General features: G+C 35.6%; 1 protein-coding gene across 1 annotated transcript; it reads left to right on the forward strand.

Moving 5' to 3' along the window:
• Positions 1-922: 922 nt before the first annotated feature.
• LOC106058888 (uncharacterized) lies at positions 923-12300 on the forward strand. The gene is made up of 7 exons (XM_056019787.1): positions 923-1039; positions 1427-1527; positions 3644-3761; positions 4904-4996; positions 5600-6294; positions 8318-8351; positions 10732-12300. Exons 2-7 carry the CDS (start codon positions 1429-1431, stop codon positions 11172-11174), a joined length of 1482 nt encoding a protein of 493 aa, XP_055875762.1. The 5' UTR covers positions 923-1039; positions 1427-1428; the 3' UTR covers positions 11175-12300.
• Positions 12301-16996: the final 4696 nt, after the last annotated feature.

Genomic DNA, 16996 nt, shown 5'->3' on the forward strand with positions numbered 1-16996 from the left:
ATTCCAGCTGGAGCTAGTGTCGTTTGTGTGTTGGGGGGGGGGGATGACAAGTGACTTGCGCTGGAATTTGGATTAAAGTGAGGAGGATTTGCGCAACACGTCGACCTCACTCTCTCGCCCTAAAACCCGTCCTTTTCCGGAAGCAAGATTTGGTCAAGACGTCCGGGGACAAGTTTGGGTGCAGTGGATGACCAGAGACTTTCTATGTGTCTTGTCCTGCTCTTGAGTACTCCACAGCACTGTACTGGTACTTGCCATTTTGTCCGATTAGTAACGTTTTGTGACGTTACGCACAGGCCGCCAAGTCCAGACTTCACATACTAGGTTTGACAGAACCTCAGTGTACTGAGTGCCATGGACACGTCAGATACCCTCTACCTGGTTTAGCCGGCCAGTCAAAGCCGTTTCCGGGGTGTGGCCGCTGCGCATGCTACAGCTTCTGGGAGCCACAGGTGAGAGTTGGGTACCGAGTGGGGACCAAGAGTGAGCCAAGCTACCCTCAAAAAGAGGGTAAGACTACTGCCTGTCCACTAGAGGTGCTACCCCTCCTCGATACCCCATACACCCCATATGAAATTTCTATGCTAAGAATAATATAAAACCAACATGCTTTGGATTTTTCGGTCTGATTAAAATTATAAACATGTCGGTCAATTCTGGCGTTGAAATAGCTTGTCAATTAAGTTCTGGTTGAAGATACATTTTTCTTTATAGAAATTTATTATTTTTTGCGATCAATCATGCTTTTTCTTTATTTTTTCTCGGGGGTGAAATGCGCCACTTGAAATTGCTAAATGCACCACTTTTTGCGCATGCTCCATAGGTTGGCCACCCCTGTCAAAAAGGGATAATACATGTACTAGCATTCCTAGCAATGATACAGAAATGGCAATCTTCCTAGTTTTAGAGCTAGGCTGGGAACACAATATCAACTTATTTTTAGTTGCAATGGAATTCCCGAAATTATTTACCGTAATCTCGATATACACTAGCATTGCAAGTTCAAATGAAATAAATACAGTTGCTTATATAAATTAAAGGTTTGTTCCATTTCTATGTTTACATATTAGCTAATGATAGCAAAACAATATACTGGTAGATGTTTAGCTCTGTCAAGACGAGGAAGGATTCACAATTCCTGTAAACCTGTACATATATAATAATATATATAATAATTTAAGCCTGGGAATAAATCAACGGGCGAAGCAGGTGTGCACTGCAAGTATAATATAATATTATTATAAACCATAAATAAAGAACAGATAACCGTGATTAACAATGAAAATGGTTTCGAATTTGAAATCACACACAACCAGCTAATAAATTGGTCTTTTATCAGTTTATGTATGCACTTTCCATACATCGGAAATGTATAATTTATCATTCTAAACAGTCTATTTGTACACTTTTGTTTCATCCACTATCCAGATGAGACCTGCTAAACAAGTGAAAGCAGTAAGAGCACAGTTAGAAGTTTTAGAAGACTTGAAAGTCCAGATTGATGGTCTCCTTGGTAACATATCACATGTAGGATACATTTTTAAAAATCTATTTTTTTATGTAGGTGTATTTTTAAATAAGTATAACACTTGGACGGCAGTATTAAAACATTAGTTGATTTAAGAAAATTCAAACATATATAACTTTGTTATGAAGCTTGTACAGAAAAATAAATGCACCATATATAATGAGCTAATCTTCGTGGATCTTTCTGTAAGTCATTTAATGTTTTTAATGCCCCAAATACTTTACTTGATATATAGACACCATGGGTGCACAGAACAATTAAATATCATGATTAGTATTAGGCGTTCTAATACAAATGTTAGATATGCACTAGGAAAAATTAATTCTAGTGCTTCTTCATTAAAGCATGAAACGGGTTGCCTGAACCAGCCAGGAAAGCCAACGACTTAGGGAACGTTCGTATATTACGTAACTGCTAAATGGGGGAGGGGGGGGTATACAAATTTGTTACGATTTGTTAGAAAAGGGAAGGGGAGGTTTGACGATTTGTTACGTACCAAAAAATATTCAAATGAAATATTTTTTTAGATCATTATATCATTTAACTGTCGTGTTTGTGTTTGTGTTTTGTCATCACAGCGCCTTCAGCCTACATTATGTTTGTTAACGCGCAACTATTTATTAAATAATTATTATTAACAGATACAGTGGTCCCTTTGTTGTGAAAGAATTTCAATGTGCGTGTCTTTTTCGTAATGTATGAGTGTCATCCTTAAATTGCGCCCCTGTCTTGTACCTGCCCAGTGGTTGAATGGGTCAGTCTAGCGGGGGTAACGTGAGGTCAGGACTGCAGAACGGTTGTAGAACGGCTAGGCCTGTGGGTGTAAGTCTATGTTGTGAGATAGAAACATAATAGTAACTAAAGTGCTGCAGATTGGTTATTAATAAGAGCTGTACGAGTTTGTTACGTTAATTAGATGTTACTTACTCAATAACAATTAGAAAGTCGTCATACAAAGGTTTTAAAAAAAAATGTGATTAGAGAGGATATCATAAGTTTTGTTTTTTTAACACCACGGGTGTTTCGAAGGGTTATGTATATGTACACCATTTGAAAAACGGGGGGGGGGGGGGGCTAAGTACGAAATTTCTAGATACGATAAGAAACTAGGAAATGATCAATTTGCTGAAATGAACTTTGCGAGTCTATACACGCTGTCATTTTAAAAGGAAGTATTTGCACGGTTGAATGCGGCTGCAAAAAAAACAAGGGGATTCAAAGTGTCATACAAGTTTAAGCTTTGAATAGCACAAGAGTCCCTTGTCACTGGTTGATTCAGGGCAAAAAAAATCCATTCAATGTTCTAATGGAACTAGACAGTGGCGTAGCTAAGGACTTGTGAGCCCGGAGGGGGGTGACCTCTTTTGATCCCAGCATTTTGACATTCGACATCATGATATGAAATAATAGGATAATATTTGGAAGTCCCCCCCCCCTTTAAGTGGAGGCTGTGGGGGCTCAAATTTGGACCCTCTTCCCCAATCCTAGGTACGCCACTGAGACTAGATAAAAGTACATGTACATCTATTGTACTTGCCCTCATAATAATTGATGGATGGCTTCTTGGTCGTGCGGTATGCACGCTGGACTATTGTATTTATCTCTTAGTTTTTAATTGAGATTTATAATTGTCAAGTGAAAAAGAGTGGCGGCTTCAACTGTCTTTTTATTTTCATGACACATTTCCTTTATCTCTGATAGTAACCCGCTTTTCTCCGCTTGTCAAAAAAAAAGGGTTCATTTCACTACTTAAAATGTGAGCAGCCCTGTAACATGCCCTTACAGCCGACTCATTTTCTTGGGTTCGATTCCCATCTCTAGTTCGGACAAGGAAGTACATTGTCTTTTACTCTGAACGAACATTTAACACAAAATCTAAGCCAATGTCCAAAAAAAAAAAAAAACATCAATCCCGACTTCTCTTAAAATCCACCTCGGCATTTTAATTTTCCGTGGTTAGGTTCGGGTCACACTATCCAGAAAACCAATATGCATGTTTTTCTTAAGATTTAAATACGTAGTGGTTGGTAATACAGCAGAATATTCTATTGCTGCTCTTTTAATTATAATTGTATCTGACAAGCCAGTAACATCGAATCACTGGCCAAATTTCAGGTCATCCAAGTAGGAGAATCATGGATAGGAGAATCAGACAACAAAACATTCACTGACATTTATCAGTTTCTGGCCTTTCAAACAGCGGAATGCATTAGCAAATGTTCGTCTATTGCAAGTAAGTGTTAATCAAATTTATTGACAAGGCACCGCCTGATTAGTATCGATAGGACAGAACATATAACAATGGGGGTTTTTGTTTTATTCTTTGCTTTGTTTCGGTTGACGTTAAGAAATGAGAGGAAGCCTGGATATGTATAAGAGTTTTAGACGATGTAAAGTGTTCAAAATAATATTTGTAGATCAGAATATTTTTGTTCATTTTTTGTTCGAATAATAAAAATCTAGGCATATATAAATGAGTTGACTTTTGTTGAGTCGAAGCAATTTTTTTTGTTTTCATTTATTCTATATATAAGATGGGATATATAATTTCAACTAATGTCAACATCATATCGCTGTACAAAAAAGACAACAAATTTTAAAACAGAGGTTTGTGTGAACAGACAAGGACAGTATAGAGACGCTAATTGCCATTTCACAGCAGCGCTTGGTTGAACACATCTCCCGCATGGGAGACCACCGCATGCCAAAGGCGATCTTTGGTGTAACAGAGGTGTCCCCCAAAAGTGCTATAAACATCAACTCAGGCGCCTTTTGCCCTCATTGGCAATGAGAAAAATACCTGGCAGCGGGTGATCTCCAAAAGAGACAGTTGGTACCAAAGAAAAGTCTTTATTGAAGACAGGCTCAGAAGACGAAAAGAAAACTAGAATGCCGGCGGGCAACTGCAAGTGATGCGTAAAATATGCAGGTCGCAACTGGGCTTGAGTAGTCATGCGAAACACTGCACTCATCGTTCGGAATCGAAGACATATTGCCACTATTATATAAACAAAGAGAGTGACAGAGAGAAAGAGAGAGAGAGAGAGGAAGAGAGAGAGAGATTTAATTGTCACGTTTGTAGATATTGAAAATCATTTTGAAACATGTATTTTGATGCGTAAAACATATTGAAGTGAAAGTCTGTTTAAATCTGACCATAAGTGATGTATTTTGTTTTTCATGCGAAAAGATTATAGGCTTCTTATAAAGTATGAGTAAAAATCCTGGTAGAATAAAGATTTCGCTTAAAAAATGAAGTTTTAATAGAGTGTTTTAGATTTTTTTTTACTTTTAGGTCTTATAATTATTTAGAAATATTTTTTTATGTAAAAAAGTTTGGTCTAAATTAGTTAATTATTTTTTTGGTTCATAAAGATGAAAGCAAAGACGCCTGCCAATCAGCTGACACGACCGAACCAAGTGTGAAAGAAAATACCCCAGTTACAGTTTCAGCTTTTGCTTTGCAAGGTTGTTTTTTTTTTTTTTAAATATTTTTTTTTTACACTAATGTGAAGTTGTTTTTTTTATAACCAAAATTCTTCTTCTAAAAACTGAAATAGTTGTGTACAAAATACAATAATTCTTGCGCACCTAATTTTTACCGGGTAGTAAGTGTTCATTAAATTTAATTGGAAATTTATATAGAGTAAAAGAATATGCATGTCTATAGAATTGTATATGTTGGAGTCAAGCCTAGCTAATTATCTATAAATAGTTTGAAATGTTTTGCTTCTGGTGTACAAGATATTACAAACGTGGAGCATAATTTTTTTTTATTTTTAACTGAGTACAATCAAATTTGAAAATTAATCGATTACAGTTTTTTATTTTTATTTTAATATTTAATCATTTAACAATGCCAATTGGAATTACGTTGGCGGGGTTGTGAGTACAGCAGAAATCACTGTACTTAAAATTTATCTTAAAAATCTACAACTTTAGGAAAGTTTTAAAAAAAACTGTTGTGCTCGAACTCAATCTCCTTAATTTCCTAGTTCATGGCGTTGTGTACATTTAATTATGTTTTTTTTTAATCAAATTATATAAAATTAAATAATTTTTATATTGCAGGCGATAGAGAACTAAGTAAACTGATGCTTAGGTTCGAGAGCATAGAGAACTCTGTTACATCAAATTCGAACAAAATTAAAACTTTGAATCAAAGGATCGAAGAACAAGAAAGATATCTAAACGAAAGTACTTTAAAGGCACTAGAGGAAATGGACAAGACAAACGCCAAGAAATATGAACAAATAATTGAAGAACTTCATGCTGCTAGCAGTTTTATGTCTAATCTACAAAAAGAAACTGAATCATTATCTCAAAAAATGAATGAAAGGGTGATAACTGCTTGTCAGCAAGAACAAAGAGAAAGTAATAGGGTTGCTGAAGTTAATGAAATGAAATTAGAAATCTCAAAAACCACTGAAAGTTTAAGTAATTTAACATCTCTTTACGATGCATTATCCTGTCAAGTGAAGGGTACCAATGGTAAAATATCCGAGTTGAATATCTCTGTAGAGAAGATTACATTAAATAACCAAGGAAAAACTGCTCAGATTATGGAAGAAAATCGTAAGGATCGGGAAGAGAAAACTAGAAACCAGACAGATGATACTGAGGATACATTGCAATCTACGAATGACTTATTTTTAGAAAAAGGTGCATGTAAATCAACGACAGCGTCTGATAGTTCAGTGTTGGCCACAACTTTGAAGAGGTCCATGGATGAGCAAAAATTAAAATATAAACATTATGACAAAAAGGTATGTCTAAATTAAAATGCAATCAATCAATAACTTTGTCTATAAACATAAAAAAACAGCAATAAAAATACTTAATGATTTTAGGTAAAAAATAACAGAAATGGACCCTGCTCCTTCCCCTCCTAGTCGGAACAGACAATACCTCTATTGAATTAGAAAGCTTATATCTACTCTGTCTGTCTAGTAAAAAGTTTGTACACGTTATTTCTCCCACTCCCATTGTCTGATCAAGTTGAAATTTGGCACAATATTTTTTTTTTACCTGACAACACAAGAATAAATTTAAAAAAAAAAAGCTAATAGTTATTAATTTTGTTTTTCGGTATCTCGAACAAGCGAAAGAAATGTTACTTGAATGAAGTGGTGGTATAAGCTTAATTAGTCCCCTTCATATGTCGCCGCTTTAAACAAACAATAGATAACTACATGATTTTCTTTTTTCATACACACCTCACTTGCAGAATGGTTAAAATGTCGGCTTTAATTAAGAGGCTTGAGACATGAGTTCGAATTCAGGTCGGTTTCCCCTTTTTTTAAACAAATGCTTTTGAAAAAACAATTACGCTGTAATTCACTGAGATATCCCTTCCCCTTCCCCATTTTTCAACGAGTCCAGACAGTTGAAAGCATCATAGCGTATTGAGAAAAGTAGAAGCATGAACTAGCGCTCAACAGAAACAATAGGGAAAAATATTTCTAATCTCACAGATTTTTTGTTGCTGGTCTACATCTATATTTCATCTTAGTTACATGACTGATTCTAATTAATTGATACAACTACACTTCGAAAAAGCTTTTTAACAATCTGGTCCATTTTCTGAATTTTCTGAGACAACGTGTTGCCTTGCATCGTCTTATGCACCATCCTGGTGTCAGGATTGAGTTCTGGTCAGCCTGGGTCTCCTGTTTACTGTAGAGGAGAAGGGGGGCAATTCAGGTTGTTGACTTCAAAACTGTAATTGTTTTGGAGTGTTTTACTTGGTGAGATGTTTTTGTTGAATATAATGTAACTTTTAATAAGGCAGTGTGGTTTTGTTCCTAGTCCAGGACAGTTGGACTTTTGGATATAGATAGAGTCGAAGTGTAGACTCTAATTATTTCTCTGTGTTGTCACTATTCATTCTATGGAATATTAAGCTGTTATATTTTTTAATCGATACTGGATATTTCCAATGTCTGAACTGATTCTGTATTATAGTTCAGAAAATGTAATAAACCTGTTATATGTCTGTGAATTGGCATTCTGAATCTTTATTATGTCGTTGTGGTATTGCCCATGACTTGGGTACATTTAGTAATACACATACGTATATTAGAGAGGAAATGAGTCTTTACACAGGCTAGAACAACCTTTTCGTTCCGCTACTCTTTTAGCACTTTAGTGTCAATCCAGTTTATGTACATGACTCAAACATGATCTCCTTAATAAATGCTAAAATTCATGTTCATTCGTTTTAATGAATTTGCACTGAATACTGTCGCAATTGTAGGGGCCTGTTAGGCGCCATTGTATCTAGAGTTCTATTTAGACTTACGTGATCTATTAGGTGTTCACTTGAGTATCCAGGCGAATGGATAGACATGAAATAAAAAAAAGAATGAAATGTAGGCTAAGGCCCAAACAAGGATGACCATAACGTCATGATGGGATAGCTAATTAAATCTGGCCCGCAATAAAAGACGATAACTATAAGGGCGTACGTGTGGGTCAAGCATCACTGCATCTTCCAATATATTGACCCTTCACCACACACTTGTCAGCTTTTGAATTACATTTCGTTATTTTTATTTTTTTACGAAGTTGTATCAACTTACTATGTCTCTCTGTCGACACATTTAACCAAATAGTAATTATTTAGTGGTGTTGATTAATTTTGTTTTAACTAGAATAGAGGAGATAAAAGTATTTTTTTTTTAAAAAGTATATTTGATATTTGCTTGTTCAAGATTTATTTCTACTGATTTAAAAACAAATTTAGATTTCTGTTTTATATTTGCTAAGATGAATATTGTTTCCTTTCAGATTAATAAACTCTCAGAAAAGATCACTCAAATGAGTAAGTGCTCTAAGTTTGCAATAAGATGTCGTAATTTTTTTTCTGAAAAAAAAACAACAACTTTTAAAAAACAAGTAACATTTTACAACATCTATTCTTCCATAATGAGGCTGAGGATGGTCTATGATTTCATATCCCCATATATCTCATGTAATGCTTCATTATTGAAATTAAATCTTTCCTGCAGTACGTTTTGTCGACGCCGTTTTGGTGCAGCCGTTTTGGCGCGATGGTCATTTTTGCGAGAGACGTTTTGGCTCAAAATATTTTAGCTACACTCAAAAAAAAAAAAGATGAATAATAGATGATGTGTTTCGTAACAGCTACAAAAAAATACAGATATAGTCATTTCCTATCCAAACTCTAATATCGACCACCGACACACGTCCCAGTGTCGCCCGAAGTCCTTAATTCAGCTCTCTGATAGCACGAAGACGGCTCTTTGTTCCAGCCAGCTCAGACTCCTATCTCTAGCTGATCACTTCAGCCGGATCTCAACAGTCTCTCTTGCTCGTATCAACATGTCGAATATCCCTCGTGTTCAACAATGTGCTAGTGAGCATCAGAAACCTCAACGGGGGATCAGAGTTATAACAATAGGCAATGGCGGAGCTAGGAATTTTTGGGCCCTAGGAACATCATGACATGAAATATTGGCGTAATATTTAGCGTAAAAAAAATTCGCATAAGGCCTCCAATTATTTAGGCCCGGCCTTCTCTGCATGTTGTATTAGAGAAATATATCTAATGTTTTTCAGTTTAGCCTAGCCATAAGATCGCTCATTGTCACTTCACACACAGTAAATACTGTGAGTACACTAGTGAGTGTTACATGCTGCCAATGGTACAGTATTAGCCGTGTTTTATTTTGGACATTAAAGTGTTTTGTTATTTTGGAGACCTGAGTTGTCAAGTTCTTTGAGTTGATAGCTTAGAGCAGTTTGCAGATAGTGAGTTGCTACATTATCATAAAAGCTCCTTGTTTCATAATTTATCGTTACAAAATTTGAGCCTAACGGCACAGGCCAAAACCGAAGCAGGACGTTTTGGCGCCGCCGTTTTGGCGCTAAATACATTATGTACGTTTAATGTATTATTTCTTTAAAAAGAATTATTCATATCTATGTTTTGCATGAGTGTTTGTGTTAAGACATTTTTTTCACGTACTAAATGTAAATGTGTGTTTGTTTTTCACATCATTTTCTTTAATAAACATTTTGGCTTGTGTATGTGTGTTTATTAAGAGGCACACTTTTATTTTCAAAGAAGTTTTTTAAGATATTACTTTAAAATTAAAAACAAAAAATCAAAAACAAAATGAAACGATGATAGACTAAAAATTGATGCAATTATTTGTTTACATTAACATTGGTTTATTTATCTGACTTATTATAGGCCTATAGTCATGAAATAAGCAAAACCTTTATAATAAAAAAAAAAACAATACGCTGAACGGTGTTAGAATCCATACTATAGATACAATATTATGGTAGAGTGATATAAACATTGTTATAAAAGCTACATGCTTATTAAATAATCGTCAAATGATATCTCGCGCCAAAACGTCCTGTCGCCAAAACGGCTCGCGCCAAAACGTCCCGTCGCCAAAACGGCGGGGCCAAAACGGCGGCGCCAAAACGGCGGCGCCAAAACGGCGGCGCCAAAACGTCACGTACCGGGCCTAAACGGTTAGCGCTAAAACATCTCGCACCATAACGGCTCGCGTCAAAACGGCTCGCGCTAAAACGGCTCGCACCAAAACGACAGAATCAAAATGTCATTACTCCAATGAGTGAGCTGTGCATATTCTAGTACTTATATTAAAATTCTAGCTAATTATGTCTATATAAGACGGTTTGCAAAATGTTAAGGTTTTTATTTATTTCTGGAGGCGCGGTGGCTGAGCGGTAAAGCACTTGGCTTTTGAACCGGAAGTCCCGGTGTGGCCTGGTTAAGACTGGGATTTTTAATTTATGAATCCTTGGGCGCCTCTGAGTCCACCCAGCTCTAATGGGTACCTGACATTAGTTGGGGGAAAGTAAAGGCAGTTGGTCGTTGTGCTGGCCACATGACACAAATTCTTAAAGGGGTACTTTATTTTACTTTTATTTATCTATTCAACTCTAACTAAATACTAAGAAACATTTGAGTCGAGTACGGGAATACCCGCTTACTACTTGTACTAATTAAAAAAGAACGTAAGCCAAATTTAATTTTAGGATAATTATATATAAAAAATGATAAAGATCATAACAGAGTTTTCACTGTGTGGCCAACTAGGTAGGTAATAAATTTATTTTTTTTTTAAAGTACACGTGCACTTGTTAGACAGTAGTTTTCACAAATTTTATTCTATTTTTTTTACTTGTGTTTTTAACAGATGAGTGTGTCAGCTTTCATGTAGAAGTTGAAAGTGACCGTACCCTGAATTTAAGAGCTGCAAGGAATTTTACCTGCTTTAACGAAGATATTACCAATGAAGGAAAACATTTCGATGTAGAGACTGGAACGTTTTCTGTGCCCTGCAGTGGCTTGTACTTGTTTAGCTTGATGTTGGATATCGATAACGATGAAGAGATGGAATTCAATATTTATGTGAAATCTAAGAATGATGAAGAACACAATTGCCACTATACTTACGTTATAGAAGATGATCACAACATTACTTCTGTAGTTTTCCCTTTAAACTTAAGTAAAGATGATGAGGTGTACATTAGACCAGAAGAAGATTACTTCCATGTAAACGTACGCTCTAAGTCATATTTCTCATGTATACTAATAAAGTCTTTGAAAAAAAAGGCTTTAACATTTGATTTTTGCTAGAACTTTGACAATTGATGTGTGTCGCTGAAAATTACTAGCTCGTAGGCCACATTAGGAAAACTCTAGTTTCACCGTTATAATTTTTCAAATTAAAAAAAGTAAATTTAAATCTATAAAAACAAGTAGAAAATATTTATCTTGAACGGGCTATATGTCTTAGGGTACTTTCGCATTCATAAAAGAGTTTAATAAATTAATCAGAAAAATTCTGCGCATTGTCTACCAATTCTAGATCTAAAGGCCTACTATTAGAATGGTATATGATATAAAGTCTAGATTGATCAGGATTTTGCTTTGAAAAACAAATTAATGCTAAGTAATGTTTTTTTGCCAATCATCGCTAAAATGTAACGAAACAATTAAAGGTTGTCCCGAATATTTATGAAAATTCTAGTACTTACATTCGTTTAACAATGAGACTATTACTCTTGAAAAAGGGGGGGGGGTGGAACTGTTAAACATATTCCATTTTTTTTTAAACATTCATTAGTTTAAAAAACAATAAATAACGTCTCAATAGGCTGTATCAAGGAGATATTGTCTTTTTAAATACCTTTATTCAATTCATAACTTGGTGGAAACTTCTGGGTGGGTGGACGCGATTATCGAAAACGGCTCCATCGATTTTCCTACAAATTTGACAGTTGTATATCGTTGGGAAAAGAATTACTAGCTAGTTGGCAACATTGGGAAAACTCTAATTTGACCGTTACATTTTTTAAAATTAAAAATGAAATAAATTTAAATTTGGCTAAAGATCGAGAATATATTTATTTTCATCGGGCTAAACGTCTTCGGGTATTTCCGCATTTAGGTATTATATTACTAAGAGTTAAAAAAATAATAATTCAGAAACAATGTGTAGTCATTATCCAATGGTCAATCATTAGAATACGATCACGTAAACAGGAAGGGTGAAGGGGACAATGGCTCTATAGGTTGTGAAAAGGAAGTATCCCCTTTTTTCAAAATAATAACCCTTATATGAACATATATGAACTATTATCAAAAGGGCTATTTTTTATTTATTGATATTTGTTTTGTCAGGTAAAAGAAATAATGGTGTAAAATTTCAGCTTGGTCCGAGAATAGGTGTGTGAGAAATAAAGTGTACAAACTTTTTAACCAGACAGACAGACAGACAGAGTGATTTTATATGAGCTTTGTAAAAAAAAAAAAAGCTTCTGTATTTCTCATAATACTCTATTGTGTCAACATAACTTTTGATTAAATATATATTATAGTTTGTTTTGTATCGCTAAAATGTTTCAAGTTATCAACAATGTAATATTTTGTCCACAAAGCTGAATTGTAAATCTAATTACTTTTCCGGATGATGAAGTAATTATTATTATTCCTATTTTTAAAAAAATCCAAAAAATATAAAAAATAATTAACTATGGATATTTTTTTTTTCAATACGTTAACGACAGTTGATTGTAACATGTTTGCCGTGTTTATTTACTCTAAAAAGTGTTTGAAATTAAAAAGTGAATCATGAAATTTACTAGAATTTCTTACATCACTTTAAGATTTTTCATGAATATTTCATTAAATCTCTTTCTTTTTCTCTTCCTCTCTCTCTTTTTCTCTTCCTCTTTTGTTTTTAAATTTACCAGTAGGTGAGTAGGCGATATGAGAATCTTGTGAGAGAAAAAGACGATCATCTTCAATCTTTATCAGTTCTCTACTTTATTATCTCTTTCATCTTTATTTGTCAGTCGTCCTTTCTTTTATCTTCTTGATTTTGTCACGATGAACTTGGGTGCGTCAGCCTTGACTATAAGATAACGTTCTACTTTTTCCAATCATTGTTGACTTCACCCTACTCTGGAACGAATTCGAATCACATAATTAAGTTTTGTTTAATCCCCGCCGAGACATCAAAGTTCTTTAGAACCATCCTCGGCGTGACGATGGTATTCCTTAACTAAAATCAATTGCTTAGATACTTAGCCTATTTGGAGACGCCGCTGCAAGGTCTAGGGGGGGGGGGGCCTTAACATCGAACCATAGACCAGCGCACTAACCAGGTTTCAGGAAGAGACACAAAGATGGCATACAATAAAAAGGAAGAAATACTTAAATTTAGATAAATAATATCTGTTAATACATAACCATGTAAAATGGGAGGGGTAACTGACTTTGAAGTTAGTTTGAAGGCAACTTTTTATTATATCCAGACACAGGCGAGTGTAAGAACGTATCCAAACAGCCCTATCGGTTAAAACATAGAATGGAGTCATATAATTGGTTAATAAATGAGTTCAAATAAACGAAATAACCAATGGTGCCAGGGCCTCGTTTTCGCTTTGGACAGATTTATGAAGAAGATGAAAAAAATAAAAAAAGAGAATGAAAGTCTATTCAATGTGGATGAAGGTCTATTCAATGTGGATGAAGGTCTATTCAATGTGGATGAAGGTCTATTCAATGTGGATACCCATGTGGTGACCAGGTCAACCTGGCAATGCTTCTTAATGTACCGTTAGAGTGGAAACGGTCATCTGAGGAGACGATTAAGGTCAACAGAGAATCAAAACAGAAGCCCGGGAGGTTGCTTAAGGACCGAATCCATTGCACTGGCGGAGATGTAAGAAAGCCTCAACAAACATGCCCGCAATCTCAAAGGACTGTTTTTATGGTGGTCACCTGCAAGGCTGATGTTGTTCAGAGAGGAAATATGTCGAAATCTCCGGTGTGCTTGGCGTTTTGCATCGCTTCTAACCCAACTGTCTTGGGATACGAGCTTCGGTAATAGGAGTGTAAAAATTTACATCTGCTTGTTCCTTTCAGTAGTTAGTTCGGACGGACATTACCTTAGAGTTCAAAGAGCCTTAGGATTAGAAGAAGAAAAAAGTGACCACGTCTACCCATCAAAGAACATCGCCTCTGTGTCTGGACTCAATGAGTGTCTGACCAGACGCCTAGACCAACTGCAATATTTGAAAAGAACTTGGTAGATGACCGCGGCTCAGAGTGTCCGATTTGGTGGAGACTGTCACGCTCCAGATCAGAGAGCTTGTCTTAGTGCGCAAGCATGGAGCCTGGCAAGAGAGGGCTAGGCATGCTTTGCTGCGCAAGCCAGGAGAAACTCAACCCTCATCTGGTCTTTAGGGTATAAACCGAAATATAACACAGACAGGTGATGATATCATTCTAACTAGATACTAAGTAGATATATTAACAGAAACCAATTTATTAAAAACATGAATACATAAAATCTACTTAGAAAAAACAGTCGATGCACTGAGCAGGCACCAAGTCATAAAGGTGTCAGAGCTGACATTATTTCTTGAGCAACTTAAGCGATATCGTCATGCTCTCAGGCAACCAAAAAAAAAAAAAAGATAAAAAATAAAAACGATTAGAGTGTTATAAGGAATCTTTTTTTTTTAATCCCACTGAGTCCGAGAGCATATAAGCACCTAGACCTGTCACGAAAACGTGATGGAGGGCACTAAGTAAGGATGGGACTGTGTCCCGTTAATTTTTTATCTAAACCGCTTAGGTGAAACTTCGACTCACGGTATCCCCCGCTGCAGGGAGGAAGAGGAAACCATGTCTAATATTCTTTTTACTAGTCCTCATTTTTTCAACTCCAATGTGCCATTTCTGGAAAGCTTCATTCTTTAAAACTATACGACAACATACAAGCATTACGTACAACCACAATGTTTTTGTTTACTGCAGAAGAAAGAATTGAAGCCTTTCAAACGCATACTCCGAGGACTTAAGTGAAGACACTAGTGATGATGAAAATGATAACAAAACTATTTATTGATGGTCGGCTCTAAAATTGACTCAGCAAAATGCAAGAAAAACTGGAATTCGCTCCCAATTGCAAACCCAAATAATTGTCATTTGATCTGACGTAAACCTGATCATCTTTGTTCAGATCTAGAGCAACTATATCAAGCCCGATTATATCCTTGGACATACATTTGGAAAATGCCGTCAAGTCTTCATTGTGTTTGTCTTTGCGACACACATAAAATATCACTTTTATGTCATAAGGAGTTTTCAGTTTCAAGCAAACTAAATACAGCCCATTACAAGGTTAATTAGTCTCACACTGAAGTCAATGGTCTCACACTGAAGTCAGTGGTCTCACTCTGAAGTCAATGGTCTCACTCTGAAGTCAATGGTCTCACACTTAAGTCATGGTTGTCACACTTAGGTCAATGGCCTCACCCTGAAGTCAATGGTCTCACACTTAAGTTAATGGCCTCACCCTGAAGTCAATGGTCTCACATTAAAGTCAATGGCCTCACCCTGAAGTCAATGGTCTCACCCTGAAGTCAATGGTCTCACACTTAAGTCAATGGCCTTACCCTGAAGTCAATGGTCTCACACTTAAGTCAATGGCCTCACCCTGAAGTCAATGGCCTTACCCTGAAGTTAATGGTCTCACACTTAAGTCAATGGCCTCATCCTAAACGTCAATGGTCTCACCCTGAATTCAACTGGTCTCTTATCGCATCTTATAAATTACAGATGAGAAGATTTAAGATAATTACGCCCTAAGCGTATCCCCCTGTCATTCTCTGTTAATCAGTCACTTAAAATCTGTTAAGTCTTTGGGTTTACTTGCTGACTAAGGCAGAAAACTATGACTCTAGCTGATGTTGACTGATTTAAAATAATTTTACAGCACACTTTAGAAGAAATTTGGAGAAATGTCACCGATATTAACAATTTGTATCACATTTTAAAATAATACGACCGGCTTATCTTGGACATTCGCGCCATGTGTAGCGATCATTTTTTTCCTTTTTTTTTTACTAATACATATAATTCATTATATCGTCTTGACATCTCATCATATCTTGGTGTTCTTTTAAAAGAGAAGATAATTACATCCTGGATGTATTCATGAATTAATCTAGTCATGCATGTTAGTAAAACTTAAAACTGTGCTAAGTCGTTGGTTTTCGTGGCTGATTTAGGCAAGCCAGAAAGATGAGAATTATGTACAATTAAAATAGTTCCTTCGCTAGAAGCCATTATATCCAATCGGATAATTCTAATAATAATAATCAACCTGTCGCGCACTACTGTTTAAATATGGTCATTACGTACATTACATACATACGTTTCTGGCGACCTAAACCCCTTGGATATTCCAAACTAGGTATTTACAACTTTTGCTCGTGGACAAACTCAGGTCTCAGTCACAGGTGAATTCATTCTAATACAGAAGCAGAGTATTGAAATATCTACATACAAGGAACTTATACAAATGTCTGAATATGGATACCAAATAATCTAGTTTAAAAAAAAAACTGATTCTAAGTTTATATCCTACATTACGGGTACAGAAGTTGTTGACTGCTTCTGTGTCTTCTTATTTGCTATAACGTGGATTCATGGCCGTATTAATTCTCATCACAACTAAAAGAAACCGACTAGAAATCTCGTGCTAGATGAGATTTGAGATTCTACTTACAAACATTGAGCGTGGCGTAAATACAATTATAAAATTTCATCAACCTCATCCAAGTCGTTAATCTTCAAAAAATATTATTTAATTTTAACAAAAGTTAAACTCTCAATAAACATTACTTTAACAATTTTTTTTTTTACCTTTGTAATCTATGTGCTATGCATTTTATAGTTGTTTTTTCCACATAGGGGTCCGTGGGCTTGTTTAGACTATATAAAGGTGTCAAGAACGTTTGAGAACCTCTGATATAGACAGACGGACTGAAAGACAACGGACGGATAGAGCACACATAGTAATATTGATTTTCCACTATTGTGAACTGCTAAATATAAATTAAAATTCAAACGGATTTTCCTCACTTAAAATATCGGGAAAA

Source organism: Biomphalaria glabrata, chromosome 1, assembly GCF_947242115.1.
Source record: "Biomphalaria glabrata chromosome 1, xgBioGlab47.1, whole genome shotgun sequence".
Classification (NCBI taxonomy): Eukaryota; Metazoa; Mollusca; class Gastropoda; family Planorbidae; genus Biomphalaria; species Biomphalaria glabrata.

Coding starts and splice junctions, on each gene's coding strand:
- LOC106058888 (XM_056019787.1), top strand. CDS start 1,429: ATGAGACCTGCTAAACAAGTGAAAGCAGTAAGAGCACAGTTAGAAGTT. Junction 3,762..4,903: donor CAAATGTTCGTCTATTGCAA/GTAAGTGTTAAT, acceptor TGGTTCATAAAG/ATGAAAGCAAAGACGCCTGC. Junction 6,295..8,317: donor ATAAACATTATGACAAAAAG/GTATGTCTAAAT, acceptor GTTTCCTTTCAG/ATTAATAAACTCTCAGAAAA.